At 37.2% G+C, this 27,314-nt stretch overlaps 1 protein-coding gene across 1 annotated transcript; it reads left to right on the top strand.

The window, feature by feature from the left end:
• Positions 1-277: 277 nt before the first annotated feature.
• Positions 278-27,246, top strand: LOC107600883 (calpastatin-like). The gene is made up of 34 exons (XM_016292861.1): positions 278-445; positions 11,653-11,715; positions 13,135-13,281; positions 13,734-13,853; positions 14,219-14,323; positions 15,042-15,086; positions 15,217-15,312; positions 15,449-15,529; positions 16,057-16,107; positions 17,486-17,569; positions 17,806-17,934; positions 18,043-18,093; positions 18,254-18,304; positions 18,816-18,890; positions 19,003-19,065; positions 19,247-19,333; positions 20,096-20,212; positions 20,703-20,801; positions 20,910-20,960; positions 21,121-21,171; positions 21,683-21,757; positions 21,870-21,932; positions 22,114-22,200; positions 22,312-22,428; positions 22,562-22,675; positions 23,312-23,428; positions 23,518-23,622; positions 24,234-24,326; positions 24,434-24,475; positions 25,090-25,215; positions 25,306-25,389; positions 25,578-25,610; positions 25,997-26,098; positions 26,692-27,246. The coding sequence occupies exons 1-33, from the start codon at positions 341-343 to the stop codon at positions 26,093-26,095; spliced, it is 2,826 nt and encodes a 941-aa protein (XP_016148347.1). The 5' UTR covers positions 278-340; the 3' UTR covers positions 26,096-26,098; positions 26,692-27,246.
• Positions 27,247-27,314: the final 68 nt, after the last annotated feature.

Below are 27,314 nucleotides of genomic sequence, written 5' to 3' on the forward strand. Positions count from 1 at the left end.
TCTGTATGCACATCTTTGAAATGCACCATAAAACTAACCATAAACGTTTAACTTTGGATCATACCGTGTGAACATTCACATACGCCCTGACTATCCCTGCTTTAAAAGTGTCAGACGTCTTGTCAGGAGGTATAAATTCCACATGCTTCCCTATTTAGCCATTCCTCCTTCCCTCCCTCTTTTTTATTCTGCCTCCAGTAAAGTGACATAGCCCCGCCCATTTGCCCTAACCACTCCCCTGGCCCCTCCCCCTGCTCCCTGTGCCTGGAACATGCTGTAGCTCAGAAAGCAGACACAGCAGAGCCACATAGACGGCGTCACACACTCAGCACCGGTAGACATGGGCCAGATCTTCAGCTGGATCCGCGGCACGCGGGACCAACCGGCCCTGCAGGACGTCGCTGTAGAGCAACAGGTGTCGCTTACTGGACATAATCGTATTGAGGTCTCAGAGTATTGTGTGTGCATGGGTTTGTTTAGTATCGTGTTTGAGGTGCAGTGACTGACTTGGCAGTGTGAGGATATGATCATGGGCTTTTAAATGTGAGCCTGAGTTTGTGCAGATCAGGAGGTCTTGGCTTTGGTCCCAGCAACCGTCCGAGGGAGGAGTGCTGGAATGTGTGAGGAAATGTTTTACAAAAAGTGGAACTATAGGGACTTTTAGCACTTAAATAAAGCTGCAGCTACCAAGGACTTCAGTCTCTGTTATCTGTTTTACTGGCAATATTATGACAAATCCAGGTGTTGCAATGCACAGTATTGTTTGTCGATAGCATTTCTGGGTGTGTTTTTTAAAAGAGCAATGTGATTCATTTGACTATTAATGTTTCTACTCTCTTAAAAATAAAGGTTATCTATTTGCACCTTTGGTTATATTGGACTCTATTGGATTGGCTAAGGATTCTTTAGATTTTAAAATGTTCTTGGACTTTAAAAAATGGTTCTTTTAAGAAATGATGACTGAAAGGTTCTTTTGGGAACCCAAAATGGTTCTTCTATGGCAATGCAGCAGAAAAAAAAACTTTTGGAACCTTTAATTTTCATAGTGTATGTATTTAAGAGTGTATGATTTTTGCAGAATTTGCAATGATTCTGTCTTAAAAGTAATTCAAAATACCATATGGTTTGTTTTAGTTGAACATATTGCTTGATATTGCCTTCTTTGTTTTTTACTTTTGCTTTTGATACATTTTCCTACTGTCATTCTTGATGCTAATATCACCAGTTTGCTTCCTGCAACCTAAAACTGGTGTTATGCAGATGTCATGGGGAGCTGTGTCATTTTGAGCATGAGCAGAGCTCTCTGATATGTGGCTGATGTTAGCCAATGTTGTTCAGTGGGCTGCTATCCAACTGCTGCTCATTCCGACAGTGCAACATGTCAGCCTGGTTCAGCATCAGCTATGATGTTAATGGCCCGAAGGAAGACACTGGCTCACTTTCACTGTGGAGAATGTGTATTGTAAATTTACATACAGATTTTAAAAAATGTAACAAAAAATCCTATTGAGACATTAAGTTATATAGTTGTATATAGTGCATACACAAGCACATACTATAACTTTTCAGAAGTTTATTTATTTTAACCTGATTTTTGTCATATTACCTGATTTTAATGAACTATAATAAAACTCAATTATTTTGATTGATTTGAATCATTTATATTGGTAGAACATATTTTGATAATTATTTTGAATGTCTCATAGCTTACAGTAATGATGATAATAGAATTTGACAGTTTAAAAAAAAAAAAAGCTAATATCAAATATATAATCATCAACTAAAACAAAGCATTAAAAATTTAAGAATTTAGCAAAGATAATGGTAAAAAAAAAAAAAGTGTGACTGATGTCAAACTATTTGGAGCTTTTTAAAAGCTTCAAGGCAAGTCTTGGTATCTGTTGTTATCCATTTCCAGGTTAAGCAACATATGAGTACCGTATATAGGTATAATTATCATATAGTGCATGTAACCCATACATTTTAAAACAGTTTAGTGTTTTATATAGGGATGCACAATCAGAACCATTTGGAGATTGGTTGATATTACAGGCATTTAAATGTATCAATATCTGTCAACACTGGTTGTGCATTTGTTGAAATCAGGTATTTTATTGTGTATGCTCTTTTTTTTACATATATATTACCTTTGCCATCATCTTAAAGTTAATCTTTGTACATTATGTTGTGATGCCTAAATTCACTTGTAGCATTTAAAATGATTGATTTGTAGTTTTATTATTCATTTATTTATTTAAATCTGCAATTTAATGGTTGGTATGAATAGAAAATCTCAAATTAAGGCTAGATTTTGTTTTTTTGAGGCATTATGCTCGAATAAGTGACATCAAACTGAACTCTTGGACAAAAAATAATTCAACGAACCACATGGAGAACATTCAATTAGAAATACAGTTGCAACACTTCTCTGTGTTGGGGTATTTATAAGCATTAATTCTGTTGTCAAGTGATTTGAGTGTATTGTAACAGTGTAGTGTATTGATCTACAGTGGTTTGTGCACTCAGTTAGTGACGCACTATTGATGTGAACATGTGTTCCATCAGCTTGCAGTTCCAATAGCACACACAACTATTTCTGTACGTTTGAGTATGTAGGTGTGCAGATTCAGCATGAGAGGGTATTTTTGTACAGCAGGTTGTCTCAGAGATGGACTGTTAGATTTCTCAGCTGTCGACTTAATACAGAACATTGTCTTTATGCAAAAGCTTCATCTTTAATGCAAACAAGTATTTGTGCTGTCTGTCTTTTAGAGGTTAAACATCTGGCCTGGTAGGCTGTGCCCTTGAGTCCATATAGGAGATTCCCGCATGTTCTGAGCATGATCACAGACTGAATCAAAAACATTACTGTGTTAATTGCCTAATCATTGTGCAAACATGATGTCATACATCATGAGCTGTACACACTTGAGCAACAAGAGCTCTATTTTTTACCTTTCACCAAAGCTCTGTTCCAAATCCTAGTGAGTTACCTCCCTAGGCAACATTTTATGGCATCATAATTGTGTTAGACATCAATGTGCTCCCTAAAAAGATGTAGCTACCTAATTTTGGCCAAATTCTAAAGCATCGGCACATGCACTGCCATTTGTGGAGAAAGCAAACCCTAACTAAATTCATTTATGATGACTGAAAGAAATAAAATACAAATATTTCTATAATTATCTAATCTAATTTAGTATTTCTTTGTACATGCAGCATGCTGATTGTCAACTCAGTCTCTGTGTGCTTCACGTCAGGATGCTATTTTTGTAGCAGGCAGTAGACAAAAAGGCAGTTTACTAGATTTTGGAACAGAACTTGTTTTTTGAGGTGTTATGCTTGAATAAGCGACAGACAGCAAACTGAATTCAGATGCCTGACTCTTGGACTCTGAAACTCAGTCAACAAACCACATGGAGAACAAACTACTAAATATAGACACATTGCTGCGCAGGACGTCAGGAGTACCTTCAGTCACTTTCAAAGTCATTAATACTTCAAATGTTTAGATTATCTGGAAGTGTGAAAAGCTGAAAGAGACAGCGATGTTGTCAGATTTGGCGTCTCAAAATGATTAACAAATCTCTATTTTTTATTTTAATACATTTAATATAGAATTTATTTAATTTTAGTTTATTTATTTATTTTATGCATCTTAATGTGCTGACTCAACCAGATTAGGAGGTTATTTCGTCATCAGTGTCACAACTTGTGTGTTTAAAACATCAGATTTTTAAAGAGCTGTGAGTCAACCGTGTTTATATACGTTGGCATGCATGTACATATGCATGCATGTGTGTGAGATATTCTACTTGCCTTCTTGCAGTCAGTCCAAAGGTATTGCTATTACGACATTAAACTTCTTTTGTGTACTTTTGGGCCTGTCTTATCTTCAGCCAGTAAAAGTGTTTCCAACTTTTATGGCCACCCAGACCACAAAAGGAAAGCCATGATTGAAAGAAAGTGCATTACTTACCACATTAAATCAAAATGGGACTTGTGTGGATTTTAGTCCATCATTATTTAAAATGTAGTGTTTATTTTTTGGAAAAACTGACCAAAATATTGATCTTGTGATCTAAAGTAAAGACTATTAGCTATTTTTATCGGCTAAAAAAGGACAAGCCATTTGATGTCCCTCCCAAACTGTTTCAAATATGTCATCACAAGACAAAAACTGCACTTTTTGCACAAACTGAACTGACAAACTGCACATGTCTCTATCATAAAATCTATAATTAGTGCTACAAGCTCTAAATGACAGCACCGCAGTTATCATGGAAATCATGTTTTAATTGCCATTGAGATGAATGGGGATGTTAATGGATGGCTTTCTACAGCTATATTAGAAGTCAAGGACCGCTCAAACAAACAGAGCAGTGTTTTAATAGAGCGACCTCCAAGTTGTGTAGAGCGTTCGTTCACAGAACCTGGTTTGTTTTCGAATGTTTTCTATTCAGACTGTCTGTTCTAAGCCTGCAGAACTTGAATTGCACATACATAGACTCTCTGGCCTTCTGAGATTCCTAGATTTCATCACCGCCACATCTTGACCTCTGTGTCTGGGTGGGACTCTGATGACAGACTCAATTATTAACCGATAAGGGTTGCTATGCAACTCTCCTGTTTAGTCACTCACTTGTCCTGCAGAAGCCTGCTTCATGTGCACAATTCACACACCTCTCCATGCTGAAATGATCTCTAAAAAAACCCAGATAATTCCTATTTCTTTTGGTGATGCATTATATTATAGAAGTAAAACAGGATGAATTGACAGTTTGCGTTGACTTTAAACAGATGGACGGTAAAGAAATCTAATCTGGTTGTTTAGGATACTAAACTCAAGCACTGCACTATGTTGCGTTTGGTCAATGGTTCTTTCCTGTTTTCCTTATTTGGTTTCATTCAAAGGTCCCCTGCCTCAGAAGTGGCTCTGTGGAATGCAACTGCATTCCAGCACTCGCATGATAACAAATACAGATTTAGGGTGTATGTTGGAGTTTTGTGATAAGCACAGTGTGAATCTCAAAATCTCCACCCAGCTGCACCCACTGTGACTGATGTGTGAGCTTTGTCACCTGGACAAAAGCTTTATGTGAGATTGCACAAGCATTTAAGTTGTGCAAAATGTGCTGCTGTATTACCATAAAAGTATAGAGTAACACAGAAAAACCATAGTAATTACATTTTTGGGCATAATGGTAATTATATATGGAAATACTTATGACAGCTGTTGTGCTGCCGGGGAAGCAATTTCAAGACCGTCCTTTGTCGTCAGCCTCTCCCTCCAATTTCCTGTCTAGCTCTACTTCCCCTGCATCTTATGTTTTTACTGTTTTTACTTATGTATATATTAGGGCTGTCAGTCGATTACATGATTGATCTAATTACCACAGTACCAATCTAATTAATCGCGAATTAAATTTGGCTGTGAAGTTACCCACAAAAGATAATTGAATGCCATTATTGTGTTAAATGAGAAAGTATCAAGTGGACATTACAAATAGTAGCTTTAGAAATAAATATTTGATTTGATTCAACATCAAATTTATTACACACAAATGTTTCGGCTGCAACAGCCTAACATAAACTATGGAATATAAAAGACGATAATTTGAGAAACATCTTAGTGGTTTTTGTTCATGCAATTAAAGCTTAGTTACAAACAGTCTTCAAAATCCCTACTTTTATGGTGTGTAAAAGAAAGTTGTTACCCTGTATCATATTTGCCAACAGTCAATATTTTAATGGTGTTATTTTTCATAACTAATGAAGTTAACGCATTAAAATGACAGCCCTAATAAATCTATACACACACAATAATAAACTTTTTAACAAACATTTAAATCCTATTTTATTTTTCATTTTGTTTTTACCTTGATTTATATTAGATAATATGTATATATATATATATATATTATAATAGAATACATCTCAAATTTGTTTGATATAAGATCTTATATATTTAGTGTATTAAAATAAAATATATATATAGTGTTAATTTTATATATGTAAAATATGGCTAAAACACTTCATGTTTTAAAATTCATTTTATTTTATTATTTTATTTTATTTATCAAATCATTACACAACCACCTATTTTTGTCATCTGGGAGGGTTAAAGTTGTCTTATTTTCATAGTATTCTCATTGATCAACTTTTTGTTTGACATTGTACACCCAATGTGTACACCAGAGGGTGCTCTTCTACCCTAAAAGTGTGCTTGGTTTTGCCCTGTTTGGGGTTTGTAGTCAAAATGGAATCCTGTCTGAACAAACAAGCCAGTTAAGCCTTTTGTTTTACCAGTAGGAGTGTATATGAAGGCAGTGAGTCAAAGTGTGCAGCGGCTACGTAACTGCGCGCTTATTACATAAGCGCTGGCTCCAATTCTGCAGCAAGTCCGAGCTTCCATGTAAAGCAGGGCTTATGACTCACCCAGTTGTTTTTTGTCCTCTGCCTTTTTTTCTTATGTGCATTAACTGATTCTCTCTCTCTCTCTCTCTCTCTCTCTCTCTCGCTCTCTCTCTCTGTTCTTTTTCCATGCTCTGGGTGTGGCGGATTGACATGCATGTGATGCTGTTTCTCTCTTCCTCTGGGCTGATGGTAGGTTGTGCAGTTCAGATTCCTGAGCAGTGAGTGTACCAGACACACCCAGCCTGACGGGTATGAACGGGAAGGTTTGCACTGCATCTTTTTTCTTCACCGGCCTCTATAGAAACACGTACAACTTCTTATCAGTCCAGACCGGCCCAGACCCCTTCAAACCACTGCAGGCAGCCTATCTTTGAAACCTATAACCACCACCCCAACTCCAACTTCCTTAGTTGTGTGGAAACAGTCTTGTGTTTATTTTTCCTGGCTCGCTGTGCAGATGGGCGGCACCCCTTCACTCTCGACCAATCAGAACACTTCTACACTCGAGGGCGGGGCATCAGCTGTTGAAGCTGGTGGAGTGGGAGGAGTTTAAGGCTTCTGGCTTCACTGCTGGGCGTGTTTCTGTTAGTATATACTTGTTTGTGTGCATAAGGGGTATATTTTATATATATCAGGCCGAGGGAAATTGAAGTGACTCTCTTTTAGATTGGATTACAGGCAAAAGTGAAACAGGACACTCGGTTTTGTTACAGATGGTACGTATCTACAGCTCTTGCATTTCTGTCTGTGGTTTCCTGCCGCTGTACCTGCCTATAGCTGAAGATTGTGCCAACTGCACTGCAGTTTGTGGAAACGATTACAGTGCTTTTGGCACGCAAGAAACTGCTTGTTTCATTGTTGTCTGAGAGACAGAAAAGGCCTCAGTCTATTTCTTACTATAATGTCTGAGCAGGCTTCATCTAAACAAGTATCAGGAAATTGTTTAAACAGCTGGTTACTAAGTTTACGGTTGTTTACTGCATTGATTTTAGGTTTAGAAGGTTTAAGCAATTTTACATGTCAGAATGAGAGCTGTCTGTCACTATGCTCACATTTTTTGAGATGTTTGTGACCTCAGTATGCCATTTACATACTTTGTGGCCTTCCATTTTGACCTTTGCTCATGGCAAGGGGTAATATTTCATGTCTGGAAGCATAGCTGGATAACCAATTATTATTAATTATTCATTTTGTAATGCAACAAGCACGCTGCGTCTTGCAGATGTAAATGCAGATGTCAAATAGACGTCTCCAAGATGTACGTGTGCTATCAGGGAGGAATGCAGTTATGGCATTTACAGAACAGGTTAAACAAATATACTGCATTGAATTTTCCTCAGTTCTTCTACTATAGTATACAATTCACCATTACATTTAGCCTATACTTTGCTGCTGGCCATTTAGTACATACTTGAAGTGCATAATTGATTGCTTGCAAGTAGCAACTTGAAGTCATTTTCCACATCCAGGATGCTACCTCATTATAAAGTTATGGCATTTGTAATGTAAAAGCCAAAATTTAAGTCATCATCAGTCAGAATCTTACATAATTCATCATATTTGCATAAATTCTGTAGCCCCAGAATTGATTGCAGTCACTTAACTAGTTGGTCTTGAATTACAATCTGCCCTGTGTCATGCTAATCTGTGCGCTACTGAAGCCAGTAAAACCTGCCCATCCTTAAACCTCAATGCTAACGTCATACCGTCATTACATCTTAGTTGTCATAATACAGAAGTGTTGTCGTCATAGCAGTTACCTAATAGCAGTTCTTAAACAAACGTTTCGAATGAAAAACTTAGGACGTCACACAATAGATTAACTTTCTGTAACTACAGAGCATTTATGAGTGTACTTTTGTGGTAATTTGGGTGGAGATGTACATTAGTCATGATTAAACCGTAAACAATGAGGTAACTAGTGACAAAAGACCTATAAACCGCAGATTTTTTTCTGTTTAGTTGTGCTGTTGAGGAAGTTATTGGGATGTAAGAATCAATGCTAACGTAGCTTACTTATATTCACAAATCTCCAGTTGTTATGCTAAAAGGGTGTGTCTACAGATTCAGATTCAATGTGTGACTCCACCAAACATGCTTCTTCAGTATGGTTGAATTAGAAGAGGGCAGTGGCTCGGAGACTAGAACAGGTTGGAGAAGACCTGTGTGGTTTGTACCTAACCCGTGTTGCTATTTCCTTTGTTAACATTCGCTAACGCCTGCTAGCAAGTCGTGGTTTCTGGGAGGAGTTGTCAAACTTGGACTGTTCTGCTAAATGTGCACAGATATTGTTGTGTGAAGGATCTGTCTGTGATAGTTAGATTGTACTTCAGGAATTGTGACCATCATGATATTGAGATAACAGTGTGAGCTTGTCATTTAGGCTGGTCTGAATCACGTGTGCGTTTGGGCCTATTTTGGGGTGTTGGCACATAGTCTGTGTCAGTGACATCAGCAAAACCCACCCTAGAATATTTTAATCATAACATTTAATAGAAAAAATATTTAAATTGCTGACTCTGTCATTATTTGGAGGATCATCTGTTGTGGTTACATTGAGATCTGTAGAATGTTTACTTCTATTTTAAGTGCACTGAGTCAGCATCAAATTCATTTCAGTGCTTCTGCACACATTGTCCTTTTAAATGGAACCTGCCCTGTGTTTACATACAAATTTACCCGTAATGCTTTGTTTTTTTTAATTGCTGAGCATGCATAGTGTTTACCTGACTAAAAATCATGTATCTAGGTGGTTTCTTGCACGCAACATTTAGCTCTACACCCATGCTCATTCAATTCATGTACTCACAGTAACTCTCCACCTTTTTTTGTTGTATTGTTGTTGAGTGGGTTGGGTTATTATGGTATCAGCCAAGTATTTCCTAAATAATACTTTCAAGAGTTTTTTCTAATGCCGTCCATATGCTCAGAGCCAGTGCTTTTATTATCGTTGTTGCTCATGCATCTTTATTTAGTGGCGCAGAGAAAGAACACAGTGTGTTGATGTACACTAAAGGCCCTTGCACAGTGTCTTTGACGGTCAAATATCAGTACAATTGCAAGGACTTGAGCTTCAAGGCTTCCTGAATGACAATTCTGTAAGCCCTTTCTTTTCATTTAAAGATTTGGTAGAAATTGCAACCTTGTGGTTAGCACATTTGCTCTGATGTGTGATCTGGAGAGTTTGTGTCCGGCTTGTTTCATTTTCCTGTCCCATTTCCCCTCATTTCTTATAATTTCCAATCCTTCTTGTCTGTCAGTGTTAAAAAATATTAACAACAACAGCAATTATTATTCTAATAATTACAATGGTAATGAAAATTCTAGTAATGATTATAATAATGTGAATATTACAAGAATAATTTTATGCTAATAATAGTATAAAAATACTAATACAAATAATTATTATTACTATTAAAATTTTTCATGTATTGTTAAATAATTGTCCAATAAATGTTAAAAACATTAAGACTGTATAACGCTTGATGCTTTGTTTTTATTATTATTATTATTAGTAGTATTAATGATAATATTATTTCAATAATATAAAATTGGAAATAAATATTAATAAAAAAAATGTTGTTCTTGTCTCATTAATCAGATTTATTTATTTATTGTAATGATTACATCTAATAAAATGAAGAACGAGAAGAAAGTAAAAGGACAGAATAGTCTTTAAAAAATAGTGATCTTTAATTTATATATATATATATATTCTTTTTAATTCTTCTGACCTGCCATGACAAACATGTAGCATGTTTTCTGTGAGTCAAGTTGGTCATGTAGGACAAAGTGACACAAACAAAAAGATACAAGTTTAATGTAGAGTTATGTGGAATTCAATTTTAGACCAATGAGATTTCACAATGGGTGGGGCTGTTCAGTGCAACACTCATATAAATAGAAATTAAGTGATCGACAAAACATCCCATCACTAATCACTTGCTGGATTGGCAAAAAACTCCGATTTTAATGAAAGAGCTTTTATTGAGTATTTACCTGTGTCGTTACCTCTGGTTCTTTGTATTTCATCATCAACAATCCACCCTCATTCAGTAAATAACCTAAAACCTGCTGAGCTTGTCAGAACACTTCAGGGAACATCGAAGCAGTTCATCTATATGTTGGGTGCTCCTTGATGCTATGTTCACAAACTGACTGGGTGGAAGAAAAATTTAGAAAACGTAAAGGCCAGTAGATAAACGAGCCATGAGCTGTCACCATTTCATCCTTAAAGGGATAGTTCACCCAGAAATGAAAATTTGATGTTTATCTGCTTACCCCCAGGGCATCCAAGATGTAGGTGACTTTGTTTCTTCAGTAGAACACAAACGAAGATTTTTAAGTCAAACCGTTGCTGTCTGTCAGTCTTATAATGCAAGTGGATGGGAATCACGGCTTTGAGAGTCAAAAAAACATACACAAACAAAACCAAATTAAACCCTTGTGACGATACATTGATGTGTAAAGACACGAAACGATCAGTCTGTGCAAGAAACTGAATGGTATTTATATAGTTTTTTACCTCTGATTTTCACCGCAATGTCCGAACTGTCCTGAGCGCGTTCAACAGCCGGCACGTGACGCGTCTTCTTCTTGCTTTACGGCGGATCGCAGACTTATAAGTGCATTACCGCCACCTATCTCTCAAGTGGACCATTGACACTCATGGTCCATTTGAGAGAGAGGTGGCGGTTTGGTGTTAACAGCAAATGTTTAGAGAGGACCACATACCATGAATGGCTAGAAGTGGTTGCCATGATTATGGTAGTTAAAGGTCTTGCCTGGTAGAAGCCCTTGTTTAAGATGCAGTTTGTGAACTGGTAGAGCTACTGTTCTCCTTAGTTGTTACAGCAAGTCATTTTTAGGATTGTTATTGCGTCAGTGTTCAACGAAATATTGATTTGTATCTATTAATAATGATGCATCTGATTAGAAATCCACTTTACACTTTGCATTTAGTACAATTTTGCTCGCATATGAAAGTATGCACACACGTTTAAGTGTGTTTGATAATGCATTCATGGGTTTCTCCTGTCTGATTCAGCATGACCTCATGTTTCAAACTAAACTCATGATTTGCATGTGATTCTGGCTGTTTTTAGTGTAGCGAGAAGGTCAGGGATAGTGATGGGTTCCATAGTTATTTATTGATGGCAGCAATAATGCTTTTCATAATAATGTAAATGCATTACGTTTTCTCAAACACTCAACTTTCTGTCTCTGTTTTTGCAGTCTCAGCAGGTCACACCCACCCCAACATCTCAGGTCTCCACAGGGAAGCCTGCACAATATGAGGTAAAATCCTTCATTGTTTTCAGTCGTTCTCTCATTTACTCCATTTATTCACATGATCTCATTTATTTGTCTGATGGAAAGACTCGTATTCCACAAAAAAAATATATTGCACTCTACAACTTTATCGACCCATCGCATCTCCACTGGATGTAGATAGTTGTCTGCTTTTTCCTTCTTGGAAGTATTCAGGTGTCTATTCTGTGAGGAACGCTACTGTGTTTTTAAAGAGGTGTGGCGTTGTAGCTGAACGGAGAACTGGGAAAAGTCTTCCGTCTTTCAGATAAAGTGTTTAATGCTGTTCCTTTAAGAACGTGGAAAGCTACATTGTTGCCTGTCCTCAAGTCTATATTCTTAGCTATGATAATGTGTATATACCTAATAATAAGATTAAACAGTTTAAATTACAATATCGGCATAAATTGCAGTATGTGTAGTATGAACTAGCTTGAATTGATAGTATAGATAGACTTTATAAATAATTTGAGTTGATTCCTCTACCGGGGAAAAATACAGAGTTTCTCTTTCTTTCAGAAACATCAGGAAATTTTAGATGTGCTCAGCTGCAAGATCTTTCATCTAAAAAATAATTCTCAATAAGATATATAGTATATAAGTATTAAGTATTTATTTATTTAGTAAGTATTTTTTTTAATGCTTTAATTTTTTTAATGCTCCAGTAGTCATGGAACATCATGGAAAACCATTGGTGTAAAGGTATGGGAACCCTGAAGATAAAAAGGGAGGAAAAGAAACTTAAGACATTTTAGCAATAATATGTGAAACAAGCTTTTTTGTGGAAAAACCTGAAGAAAAACTAAAGGCCTCTTGCCAGTGCAAAAGTCACTGCCACAATACGAGGTTGTTGTGGGTTGTTGTCGAGACGCTTGATTTAACAACCAGCACCATTAAAATCTACGAGAGGACAGAAAAAAATCACTGCAACAAGATAAAAAGACAAAGAAGTCTTTATATACTCCTCTTGCATTTGTATGGACTCTTAGAGGACTATGTTGGTTGCTTATTGAGACTTTTTGATTGTAAACATAAATGTTCTTTTCATTTTTCTCGTGGTTATCTGTTGGACAGAGCATGTTGGGATATTTGGTTGTGGCAGGACATGGTGTCTCCCATGAGGAGTGTCTACCCTATGACTCACTTTCCTGAATCTAGTTACAGCTGGAGTTTGCTTTTGATTTGGTACCAAAACTCCCTGGTTAACAAGTTCTATACCTTATAAAAATAAAGGTCATGTTCACGTTCCTATACAAATAAAGATCTGCCCAGAGAAAGTGTTCTGCAAGACTATAGTTGATGCCATTCTGGCACATTTAATAATCTGTCATGATCCTATAGACTTTCTCTCAACAAGAAATGCTCTAAACATGATATATGGTTGCCATTTTCACATCTGCATTGTAGAAAGGACCTACGCAATCGTCTACAGCAGCTGTGACTGTCAAACCTGGCACCACACCTGCAGCTCCTTCAGGAGCATCTTCTGCGAGAGCTGCAGGCGGTGGAGGCTTCATCACCACTAAGAAAGGACCTTCTCAAGTCACGCCACAGGTAGACACCATCCGTCTGCTGGATTTGATCAGATTACGGGCTTATTTACACCTTCCTCACACTGGGTTTCATTAGGGCCGCTGCCTTTTCTTAAAAACCTTTTTGACTTTCTTTCCTAACTTGCTTTCATTCTTGGTTAACATTTTTGGTAAACACTAACAACACTTTTGGGCTGTTTCCATTTCCACAACATTTGGAAAACATCTGTAGGACTGTTTGTTCCACAAACTTCTGTCTACTGAAGATGGTGTTTTTGGGATTTGTTCTTTGGGTCTCAACGTTAAACACATTCATGACTTTTTGGGTCTCTCTCCTCTGCCATTTCGAAATTAAACCCCATCTGCAAACCACCTTCATTTAGTTTTGTCCATCCATCTCATTTCGTATTCATACTTAAAGTGCATCTTGAATATTCGCTGTATTCCTGTCTTACTCCTGCATGCTGATTGCAGGCCACGGTCTTGAAACCCACACCTGCACCGTCTGCTAAAGTCCCAATTGTGAGCTCTGGGACTGGACCTGCTGGAACAACAGGAGTGAAGCCCACAGACCCTCTGAAAGATAAGGCCCAGGTACACCAATGCACAGCATTCCATGGCGTTTTGGCTACTCTTGTCCATCTTCTTCTGCAAACAAGATTTCATCGACATGCCACTTTTGTGATATTGTCTTCTGCATGCCAGTTATTGCTGCTTTTACTTCAAGAATTCTCTTTTGATGGATTGTCCCACCTCAGCAATGTCTCATTCTCTGATCACCACTCTCATCTTTCACAAATTTGTGAGGAGTTGCATCATTGCCCTCCTGAAAAGATAAGACAGAGGTCTTATCTTTCTATTCCTTCACTCTCTGTGTTTGCGTTGGCTGCACAGTTGCTCAGTTTTGTTTATAATCTTGGTGTTAATGTTCGAATATGTGGTGCGTATGCTCCTGATAGAGTACAACCATTCCCGCATCCAAACTGGGACCTGCTAAAGTGGATCTGGCTGTTGGGAAGCCCTCAGCCCCGGCTGGTGCTCAAAAGCAGACAAGTGCTCAAAAGGTACTTTATTAATGGAATGACAAAGGATCATCAGGAATGCACCAAAATTACATCAGCGTTGTTATTTTACCCTGCTAAAGGTGCAAATGTGAGACATTTGTGCTTGAAAAGAAAGTGTATCTTATTGTATTTTAAAAGGGCTTTTTGGGGGAAATCCTTAGTTGTTTTTTTATATACAAGTATGCTATAAATTGATCAAAAGTGACAGTATCATGTCACAAAATCTTGACAGTAAAGACATTGTCACACAAAGTTATTTTTAACTTTCTATTCATTAAAGAATCCTGAAAAAAGTTGAATCATTTCCACAATGTTTCCAACTGTGATAATAATCAGAAATGTTTCTTGAGCAGCAAATCAGCATATTAGAATGATTTCTGAAGGATCATGTGACACTGAAGACTGGCGTAATGGCTGCAGAAAAGTCAGCTTTACATCACATGAATGTTATTTTAAAATATAATAGAAAACAGTAGTATGACATTTTTAAACATATTTTACAGTTTTTAATATTTAACTGTATTTTTGATTAATGTAAGCATGAGAGGCTTCTTTCAAAAACATTTAAAAAACAAACCGAAACTTGTGAATGGAATTGTCCTGAAAAATCCCCCCAATGAAAAATATGTGTGATACCTGGGAATGATTAAGTAGGGTAGTGCAGTCCAGATATGTCAGTATGGAATATAATAAAAAGTTATTTTGCTTTGTGCTGCAGGTGCAAGTGGAAGTGGGTCCTTCAGGAGCTAAAGTCGGTACGGAGGTGAGTTTACATGCTGACTTCATCTTTGTGGTTTCTGTTGTGTGATTATCAGATACTGTGTGTGTTAAAAACATCCCACTGAGTTTATTTTTATGTGTGTGTGTGTGTGTGTGTGTGTGTGTGTGTGTAGGATGTAGATCCGTTTGATGCCCTGTCTGGCACTTTACCATCATCACAACCTGTGGCACCAAAAGTCCCAGCATTCACTGGACCAGAGGTCAAAGAGGTACTGCATGAGTGTAGATATTTGAGTGATGTGTAAAACTTAAGCAGTTAGCATGTGTTTGTGAATGTTGATTATTTAACAGCCTGTGTCTTGCTACACGTGTGTGTATTCTAATGGAGTGTATTGCATGTCTCAGCCAAATGTAAAGGAAGAGAAGGGTGTTATCTGTGGTGAGAGAGATGACACATTGCCGCCCGGATACAGACGAGCAGATCTGGTCAGTTGGAGATCACACAAATTGTTAACCTTTTCTCGGATGATTTGCTTTCTTCCATGCAACACAAAATAAGGATTTTGAAGAATATGCTAATTGTTCTTTTCCATGCAATTACAATTAATGGAGATTGAGGCTTTTAAGCTTCAAAATGGACAGAAAAGTAGTCTAAAGAAGGGCTTGTGTGCTATATGACAATTCTTCTGAAGCCATATTGGGTTTTTTTGGGGGGTGAACTGTTCCTTCGGACATTCATTCCTTCTCTCTCCTCACATTTCTGTTTTGTTTCCCTCTTCATAATGCCTCCGCCTTTTTAATGATAGCTTACTGATGTTTGAACGTCTTTTAGAGGCTGTTTTCATTGTTTCTATCTAATTTAGCTTACTGATGTGTGAAGGACCTTTAGTGTCTGTTTTCATTGTTTCTATCTAATTCAAAGCATTGTTTTTTTTTACGCATGTGTTTCAGTCAATTTTCAGTCACTGTTTTAGTCGGCTTTGAGTCTAAATATTGTTAATTTGTCCATTCAGGAAAAGAAAACACCTGCTGGAGTTCCTGAGAAGCCTAAAGAAGTTCCCAAGGTAGGAGAACTGTGGAGGCCTTTTACTGTCAGTGTGCTCGGTGTGTTGTTTTTAGACCATTTCTAATCATGTGACTCGCATTCTTGTAGTTCACACACACACTTTTAAAGTCTCCAGTGTTTGCTTGCCTACTTCCCAACACCACATTAGCATTCTGCACCTTTTTATTACGGTCTCTTTCTCACTGCATTCTCCTGGTCTTCCTTGGCCTCATGCTCTAACAATGCATTTGTTTTGTGCATAAAGTTACATATATATTTGTTCTTACCTTCAATGTAATGTTGATTCATTTGGATTATTTTAAATGAGTACACACCCAAACCATGGTTTTTATATGGGCAATTTTAGGGAATATGTATATGCCAAATACAGGCTCTGTTTTATGCATGATTTATCCCACATCAATCTATAATGCATACAATGTTTGTAAACAATTATTATATTGCTGCATGGTTATTTGCTTTCAAATAATATGTATATATATTTAACAAAAAACTAATTCCATTATAAGGCCACTAGGAGTCTGTCAGTTGTTTTTATTATTTTAAATTAACTGTATATTTTCTTTATTAGTAGTAGTATTATTGTTATGTTCCTGTTTAATAAAATATTTTATATATTTCTGTTTTCCTTAAATTTAGAATGAAATATGAACTTATCAGTATGGAATAAATAATCAGTATGAACTTTGAATCATTATTTCTGTTTGAAAACATTTGCATACACTTTTAGTGAACAAGGCCCATTGATTACAGTTACACTCAGTCATACTGTCACGTATGACTTGTTTGTGAGATATTTGACATCTCACTGATAATCACTCACGTCTTAACCATTACTTTTCATGTCTCTTTCTATCTGTATTTTAGTGCCAAATATTTAGCTTGTTCTAAGGGTGTTGGCTAGCAAACAGAAGCAAACACCAAGCCATCACTCATTCACTTTCTGCACATTGTTGCCCAATCAGCACATACAAGCACACTCATCTAACCTGTGCTGTATTCTACTCATTATGTAATACAAGTTTTATGTAAACACCCTTCGCCCACCATTCAGTTCTCAGAATATTATGATCACCGTCTCAGTATTTGGTACAGCTTTTCCGATTGTTTTGCCCTGATTGTTCATAGAGAGCTCAGCTTATTCAGCTGGTGGTTGTTAGCATGTAAAAGCAGTGTGTTATTAATGTCTAGCTGTTGGTATGCACAGGGTGTGTCTGTACTTTTCCTGCCCAGGGCACATGCTGTTTGTTATTCCCCCAAAATTGGGCTTGGGGCTCCCTCTTATGGTCTTTCCTAGAATTACATTATTAGTTTTTTGTGCACAATTTTGTTTGATTATTTTTATTCACATATGATTGTTTAATGTTTTCTAAAAGCCAATAAGCACATCCGAGGCGCTGGACTCCCTCGCAGCTGGGTTTGTGTCTTCAGCTCCACCTGCTCCTAAGAAGACAGATGTTGTGAGTATCTTGACAACAGTTTGCTATGTATTTGCTTAATTTAGGGGTTTTCAAGGCTGCCCACTGCTCCGGGTGTGTGTTCACTGCTGTGTGTGTGCACTTTGGATGGGTTAAATGCAGAGCACTAATTTCATACTTGGCCACATGTCAAGACACTTTCATCTATTTAGAATTTTGGCTTGTGTGAGCAAAAATGAGTTGTGATTGTGTTGTGATTGGCTGCTGTCACTGGATGCTGTGTTCTGATTGGTGGATGTCTTTCTCAGCCCTCAATAAACGCAGATGATGCACTGGACTTTCTTTCTGGAGGTTTCACAGAGCCTGCAGCAGCACCGGTGGTTAAGGCTCCTGTTCCTCCTTCACAGGTAATAATTTATAATAATTTTCATTCAAATGAGACAGTATAAGAACAGTATTACATGATTTAATGCTTATAATGTACATTCAGTTAAACTGTTAATTTGTTTAATCAGGAAAAGAAGAAACCTGAAGCGGTTCCTGAAAAGACTAAAGACGTTCCTAAGGTAGGAAAGCTGTTTCTGTGCCGTTTGTAGCCAAATGTTGTTCAAACCACCATTACTTCACCACACCATCGTTCCCCCACAAAGTAGTTATTTTAAAATAGCTTTCATTAACAACATAACATTAGTACACATTCAAACAGTTGTTTAATTATTCAATCAGGAATCCAAGAAACCTGCTGGGGTTCCTGAGAAAGCTAAAGATGTTCCCAAGTTAGGAAAGCTGTTTCTCTGCTGTTGTTTGTAACCATTTGTTGTCTTCCTGTTGTTAAAGGGATAGTTCACACACAAATGAAAGTCATCATTTACTCACCCATAAGTTGTTCCAAACCTGTATGAATTTGTTTCTTCTGTATGTTCCCAAGGTAGGACAGTAATAGAGGGCTTTTACTGTCTGTGTTTATTTTGAGATAATGACTGGCTGACTCTACATTATATCACTTTTGGCTACTTACCAAATTAATAACTGGACATGAAATATTGATTTGATTTGAAATTGCTTTATTACGGGATAAGAACGTGACCGTGGAGTGATACGAGAGACATTTGAGAAAAGGATCAATAGTACAGTATCGTACATGATAGAAATATATTTGAAGATGGAATGCAGCAATTAACCAAGTATTCCAGAATGCTTTGTAATAATGCATTCTCCAAATGCAAATTGTGGTAATGTTTCTCCTGCACAGATTAAGATGTTTTCTGTCTTTCTAATCTTCTTTTAGCCTAAAGTGGATGAATTATCAGCACTGGATGTTCTGGCAGGTGATTTTGTGGTTCCCGCACAGTCTGTGCCTAAGGTCGGTTTATTGCTCGATTCTTATCTGTGCTATTATTGTACTTTATGTCCAGTATCTCCTGTATTTGTTTTTACTCAGAAGATGATTTTTCTATTCTGTTCTATTCCTGTAGGTTTCTTCGAGTGCTCCTAAAACTGTTCCACCAGGCCCTCCGCAAACACCACAGACAAATGAGGTATTGCAAATACTGGACAAAAATATATTCACAGAAATCACACAAATACATGACATTGGTCATATTAAGCATATCAATTGTATTTATTGTGTTTTAATATTAGAATTGATGTTCATCTTTTTGGACCCTACAGATTTTTAATATCGCTCTTTTTTTCTGTCCTGCTCTCTCATTTGTGTAGGACGCTCTCAGTGCTCTGGGTGACACACTGGGTAAACCAGAGCCACCCAAAAAAGAACCTGAACTCAAACCCAAAGACATCGTTCATGTAATAATCCTATACTTCTTATGTTTTTAATTTACAAATGTAAATGTGGCATAGATGTCATTGGTACATTCCTTGGTGATTTTTTTAAATAACTGAATGTTTTTTGAGCAGGAGAAAGATGTGACATCAAAAAAGGGAGTTCGTGTTGGAGAGAGAGAAGATACACTCCCACCAGATTACAGATTCTCAGAGGAAGAGCTCAAGAAATATCCTCCTCCTGAGAAAGAGGTAATAACGCTGTCATAGTCTTCAACATAGTGTGACACTGGTTGTCTTTCAGAAAGTCTCATGGATGTGTGTGATGATTGGTCACTGTTGCTGGATTCTGTGATTTGATTGGTGGATGTTTCTTGTGTCACAGCCCTCCTTAGACACTACTGAAGCTATGGATTTTCTGTCTGGCGGTTTTACAACCCCCTCTGTGGCATCGGCTGCCAAGACCCCCATCTGTCCTGCCTCTAAGTCTCCTGCTAAGGTGAGATTCATGGATGTCCACATTAGAAACAATCATCACAAATTAAATCTGTTTAATATGTCAGTTGTGTATCCAACACAGCAATGAGAATAAATGTCTGTACACTACTGTTTAAAAACTTTAACTACCGTTTTTTTTTTTTTAAAAGAAGTCTCTTATACTCACCAAGTATTTTTATTTTTTTTTAAGGTAGCATGTAAAAATTAGGTGCAAGTAGCTGCATCTGCTGAAGTACTATTACTAGTTTTCTATATGTTTTTTAAATAGTTTTACATGTTTTTGAGCAGGAGAAGAAACAGATATCAGAGAAGGGTGTTCGTGTTGGGGAGAGAGAAGACACACTCCCACCAGGTTACAGATTCTCAGAGGAAGAGCTCATGAAATATCCTCCTCCTAAGAAAGAGGTCCGACATTAATTTGATATTTTTGCATATTGTATTCAATGTCTTCTATTAATGTTCATTCTTATTTAATACTTTACATTTTTGGGGAAGTAGTGGCCTAATGGTTAGAGAGTCGGACTCGTAACCCTAAGGTTGCGGGTTCGAGTCTCGTACTGGCAGGGATTGTAGGTGGGGGGAGTGAATGTACAGCGCTCTCTACCACCTTCAATACCATGACTGAGGTGCCCTTGAGCAAGGCACCGAACCTCCAACTGCTCCCCGGTCGCCGCAGCATAAATGGCTGCCCACTGCTCCGGGTGTGTGTTCACTGCTGTGTGTGTGCACTTTGGATGGGTTAAATGCAGAGCACTAATTTCATACTTGGCCACATGTCAAGACACTTTCATCTATTTAGAATTTTGGCTTGTGTGAGCAAAAATGAGTTGTGATTGTGTTGTGATTGGCTGCTGTCACTGGATGCTGTGTTCTGATTGGTGGATGTCTTTCTCAGCCCTCAATAAACGCAGATGATGCACTGGACTTTCTTTCTGGAGGTTTCACAGAGCCTGCAGCAGCACCGGTGGTTAAGGCTCCTGTTCCTCCTTCACAGGTAATAATTTATAATAATTTTCATTCAAATGAGACAGTATAAGAACAGTATTACATGATTTAATGCTTATAATGTACATTCAGTTAAACTGTTAATTTGTTTAATCAGGAAAAGAAGAAACCTGAAGCGGTTCCTGAAAAGACTAAAGACGTTCCTAAGGTAGGAAAGCTGTTTCTGTGCCGTTTGTAGCCAAATGTTGTTCAAACCACCATTACTTCACCACACCATCGTTCCCCCACAAAGTAGTTATTTTAAAATAGCTTTCATTAACAACATAACATTAGTACACATTCAAACAGTTGTTTAATTATTCAATCAGGAATCCAAGAAACCTGCTGGGGTTCCTGAGAAAGCTAAAGATGTTCCCAAGTTAGGAAAGCTGTTTCTCTGCTGTTGTTTGTAACCATTTGTTGTCTTCCTGTTGTTAAAGGGATAGTTCACACACAAATGAAAGTCATCATTTACTCACCCATAAGTTGTTCCAAACCTGTATGAATTTGTTTCTTCTGTATGTTCCCAAGGTAGGACAGTAATAGAGGGCTTTTACTGTCTGTGTTTATTTTGAGATAATGACTGGCTGACTCTACATTATATCACTTTTGGCTACTTACCAAATTAATAACTGGACATGAAATATTGATTTGATTTGAAATTGCTTTATTACGGGATAAGAACGTGACCGTGGAGTGATACGAGAGACATTTGAGAAAAGGATCAATAGTACAGTATCGTACATGATAGAAATATATTTGAAGATGGAATGCAGCAATTAACCAAGTATTCCAGAATGCTTTGTAATAATGCATTCTCCAAATGCAAATTGTGGTAATGTTTCTCCTGCACAGATTAAGATGTTTTCTGTCTTTCTAATCTTCTTTTAGCCTAAAGTGGATGAATTATCAGCACTGGATGTTCTGGCAGGTGATTTTGTGGTTCCCGCACAGTCTGTGCCTAAGGTCGGTTTATTGCTCGATTCTTATCTGTGCTATTATTGTACTTTATGTCCAGTATCTCCTGTATTTGTTTTTACTCAGAAGATGATTTTTCTATTCTGTTCTATTCCTGTAGGTTTCTTCGAGTGCTCCTAAAACTGTTCCACCAGGCCCTCCGCAAACACCACAGACAAATGAGGTATTGCAAATACTGGACAAAAATATATTCACAGAAATCACACAAATACATGACATTGGTCATATTAAGCATATCAATTGTATTTATTGTGTTTTAATATTAGAATTGATGTTCATCTTTTTGGACCCTACAGATTTTTAATATCGCTCTTTTTTTCTGTCCTGCTCTCTCATTTGTGTAGGACGCTCTCAGTGCTCTGGGTGACACACTGGGTAAACCAGAGCCACCCAAAAAAGAACCTGAACTCAAACCCAAAGACATCGTTCATGTAATAATCCTATACTTCTTATGTTTTTAATTTACAAATGTAAATGTGGCATAGATGTCATTGGTACATTCCTTGGTGATTTTTTTAAATAACTGAATGTTTTTTGAGCAGGAGAAAGATGTGACATCAAAAAAGGGAGTTCGTGTTGGAGAGAGAGAAGATACACTCCCACCAGATTACAGATTCTCAGAGGAAGAGCTCAAGAAATATCCTCCTCCTGAGAAAGAGGTAATAACGCTGTCATAGTCTTCAACATAGTGTGACACTGGTTGTCTTTCAGAAAGTCTCATGGATGTGTGTGATGATTGGTCACTGTTGCTGGATTCTGTGATTTGATTGGTGGATGTTTCTTGTGTCACAGCCCTCCTTAGACACTACTGAAGCTATGGATTTTCTGTCTGGCGGTTTTACAACCCCCTCTGTGGCATCGGCTGCCAAGACCCCCATCTGTCCTGCCTCTAAGTCTCCTGCTAAGGTGAGATTCATGGATGTCCACATTAGAAACAATCATCACAAATTAAATCTGTATAATATGTCAGTTGTGTATCCAACACAGCAATGAGAATAAATGTCTGTACACTACTGTTTAAAAACTTTAACTACCGTTTTTTTTTTTTTAAAGAAGTCTCTTATACTCACCAAGGCTGCATTTATTTGATGATAATACAGCAAATACAATTACATTGTGAAATTTAATTACAATTTTAAATGTGTTCCGTTTTAATATATTTGAAACCTCTGTGTTCAATTGGTGCTGAAGAAACATTTTTATTATTATCATCAATGTTGAAAACGGTTGTGCTGCTTAATAGTTTTTGTTTTTTTTGGAAACTGTGATACATTTTTTTTCCAGGATTCTTGATGAGTAGAAAGTTCAAAAGAACAGTATTTATTTGAAATATAAATATTTTGTGACATTATAAATGCTTTACTGACACTTTTGGTCAATTAAATGCATCCTTGCTGAATTATTTGAATTTATCTCTGAATTTTCTTTTAAAAAAACATTTTACTGACCCCAAACTTTTGTATCGTAGTATATGTTTAATCTCAATATCATCTCCATGTTTATTTAAACCTCTCTCGTCTCTTTTCTCACTCTGCTCCTTAGCCTTCAGATTCTGCTTCCGATTTTGCTTTAGATGCTCTTGCAGGTGATTTTGTCGCTCCTTCTTCTGCATCTAAAGTTCAGTCTGCCGTCTCTGGCCCCCCACATGCTGGCAGACAGGTAAATGTCTAATTTATCCATGTTTATACATATTATACATTTTCACACTTTCCTTCTATACTGACTTTCTCTTCTACTGTTTGTTTAAGTTGTCAGAAGGTACCTCATCAGCTATGGATGCCCTCTCAGACACTTTAGCAGACATTAAAGGAGCCCCTGAGCCTGCCCCTGTCCCACCTAAAGATGTCGTTAAGGTACCACCCCTTTTAATGACCATTAGTAACCATGTTTTAACCATTTATCGAAATTTAAGCTGAAATTAAAAACACCTTAAAATGTGAGAATAACCACCAAACCTTGTGCTTCTTGCTATTGTGTGGCGCCTGTCACTCTGCATATCCTTCCAAAGCATACCAATATTAGGAAAAACTGTCTGAAGTTCATTTTAAGCAAGTGTCCTAATCATTTGTTTGGCAAAGATGCTAATTTCACATGCGAATATTTACATATGTTTACATACCCTGCTTAAAGGCACAGCAGCAAAATCAGTTTAACTCTGAGAATAACCACCAAACCTTGTGCTTCTTGCTATTGTGTGGCGCCTGCCACTCTGCATATCCTTCCAAAGCATACCAATATTAGGAAAAACTGTCTGAAGTTCATTTTAAGCAAGTGTCCTAATCATTTGTTTGGCAAAGATGCTAATTTCACATGCGAATATTTACATATGTTTACATACCCTGCTTAAAGGCACAGCAGCAAAATCAGTTTAACTTTACCTAAAGGGAAGGTGAAAATAGTCATGTAAACTAAACTATGACAATACTGGATCCTGATGTTCTCACCATCTTTCCTCCCACCACAGGAAAAGAATATAGTGGAGGAAAGAGTGAGTAAACCAGGTGAGAGAGACGACACCCTTCCACCTGATCATCGGTTCACAGAGGAAGACAGCAAGGTGACTTTTCCTTCTCCTTCATGTTTCCGTACCAGTGGATTTAATTTAGAAATACTTACAACTAAAATGTGACAAATTTTCCACTTATTCTTCGGTCTTCACCACAGGTGTTTGTAGCAGCAAAGCAGAAAGACGTCAAACCAAAGCAGGTAGTTTTTTAATGCAGATTTATATGTACCATTTTACAATTTATTAAAGGGTTAGTTCACCCAAAAATGACAATTCTGTCATTAATTACTCACCCTTGTGTTGTTCCAAACCCGTAAGACCTTCGTTCATCTTCGGAACACAATTTAAGATATTTTTGATGAAATCTGAGGGCTCTCTGACCCTCCCATAGACAGCAAGGTAACTAACAGTAGAGACGAAAATGTGGTATAAAGTCGTTATTTTTGTTTTCTTTGCGCAAAAAAGTATTCTCGTAGCTTCGTAACTTTACAGTTGAACCACTGATGTCACACGGACTACTTTGTCGATCATCTTGGTACTTTTCTGGACCTTGAACGTGGAAGTTACCTTGCTGTCTATGGGAGGGTCAGAGAGCCCTCAGATTTCATCAAAAATATCTTAAATCGTGTTCCGAAGATGAACGAAGGTCTTACGGGTTTCGAACAACACAAGGGTGTGTAATTAATAACAGAATTTGCATTTTTGGGTGAACTAACCCTTTAATAACGTCAATAAAACCAAAAACTGCATTTCTGTCATTTTGATCATTAAGAATCATTGTAGACATTTGACTGTCTGTCTGTTCATCTCTCAGACGTCAATCGATGACACAACGGCCCTTGACATGCTGTCTAGTGATTTTTGTGCAGTACCGCCCGTGAAGCCCTCAGCACCTGACGCCCAACGCTTCACCCCTGAACCACAACCGCCAACATTTAAGGTACCACAAACAAACCTGTGAAAGTAACATCCCTCTAAATTCTTCACACAAATTCTGTGTTTAATTTTTTTTATCTGTCTGTGTTTCCAGGCATCAGGTCCAGTTTTCGACGAGCTGGCGGAAAAAGTGATTCCCAACCTGACTGACCCCAAAGCTAAAGACAGCAAACCAAAGGTAAAAACCACATTTGACTTTCACATATTATTATTTTGAAGTCAAATATTTGAATAAAAAGGCAAGGGAGATAATAAAAAGTAGGATAAATCTGTGCATGCTGATTCTGAAAGAGCACCAGGTTTTTCGCCCAGACCCTTCATACTGGTTCAAACCGGTTTATATCAGGGGTCTCTATGTGATTACAGGGAAAGGGTGCAAAACCAAAGTCTAAACCAAAGGTAGGTTGTATTTGGAAATTAAATGCATGAATTTGTTTCTTATACTGTAGCTTTGACTCATGAACAGCAGCATGGAGAAACACAAGCTCAAACGAAAAATCCCAATCAGTGACACTTTCATCGGCTGAATCACAAGCACACAAGCACATGGCTGTTTATATTCATATTCCCTTAAAACCTGGTGGACAGCTTGCATTGTTTAAGTACTGTGGCTGGTCTATTATTCAAAGGCTTTGCATTTACAGCATACAGAATTGATCATTACTCCTATTGTCCACATGGTGGTGCACTGCCACAAAGCAACTTTCCTATTTCTCAACCACGTGCTTGCATGAAAGGATTTTATACTTGGTTTGCATACTTAAAATTCTGGTTTTGTGTCCCAGAAACAGTCAGTACAAGATTCATCAGCCACAGAGAAGCTGCCCGGTAAACTGAGCTCAGATGTGGTGCCATCGTCTTCCACAAAGAGCAGAAACCTATAGATCGTACGTCAGTATATTTACAAACCTCTTTGAAGTTTAATTTCTATTTTTATTATACTACAATTCAAAGGTCTGGGTTCAGTATGATTGTTTTTTTAAAGAAATGAATACTTTTATTTAGCGAGGATGCAGTAAATTGATCAGAAAATTATTTATAATGTTAAGATTTGTATTTCAAATAAATGCTGTTCTTGATTCGGAGTTCTGAATAAATAGTAGTATCACGGTTTCCAAAAATATTAAGCGGCACAACTGTTTTCAACATTGATAATAAAGCTAAATGTTTTTTGAGCAGCAAATCAGCACATTAGAATGATTTCTGAAGGATCATGTGACACTGAAGACTGGAGGAATGATGCTAAAACTTCAGCTTTACATCACAGGAATAAATTACATTTTATAATATATTAAAATTAAAAAGTTATTTTAAATTGTAGTAATATTTCTCATTATTACTGTTATTAACTGACCTTAGGAAAAGCCTAAAAAACATTTTAAGAAATCTTACTGACTCCTAACTTTGTAATGTATATATTTTATATTTATTCTATTATGTTGAAGTTTTTATTTTGGGCATTTTTATTTTTATTTTTCAGATTTATGGTGCGTCTCCTCATCCCTAACACAAGAAGCCATTAAAGGGAGCTGCTCGGACAAGAAATATATTTTATGGTGGCCATGGAATGAAACTAAAAAAATCTCCTTGTGAATGATAGAACATGTATATATGGATAGGATGTTAACATCAAGCACATGTATTGTTCTATTTTCAGTCTTCTGTTTTTGGTGTGGCGTTGTGATATAATTTTTCCCACAGTAAAAAAAAATATTATGCCATATACAATTTTTTTTTCTTTTTTATCTTTACTGGGGGTCTCTCTACAGTCTTCCTGTTCACAGAGATGACAGTCTGTTGCTGTTTGAGGATCTATTGAGACACTAGTGTACAGAGATGCTGTAGGTTATGAGTTCATCGTTTACAGTACAGGAATTGCAGTAGATGACCGTGATTTTGAATGCTGTTGAATGTCTGTATAATGATACAAGTCACAAAAGGTTTGTATGGGAGGTGTTTTTCATTGTAGTTTGTTTCCTGAAGTGCACTTACAAGGATGCTCTCAAAAATAACTGTAAAATAATACTGCAAACACTAAATGCCCCATGTGCCTGTTTTATCCCAAAACGGTCGGGTCGTCACCGCTGCAGAGTAACACATACC

This window comes from Sinocyclocheilus grahami, unplaced genomic scaffold (genome assembly GCF_001515645.1).
Source record: "Sinocyclocheilus grahami isolate Dianchi unplaced genomic scaffold, SAMN03320097.WGS_v1.1 scaffold294.1, whole genome shotgun sequence".
NCBI classification, from domain to species: Eukaryota; Metazoa; Chordata; class Actinopteri; order Cypriniformes; family Cyprinidae; genus Sinocyclocheilus; species Sinocyclocheilus grahami.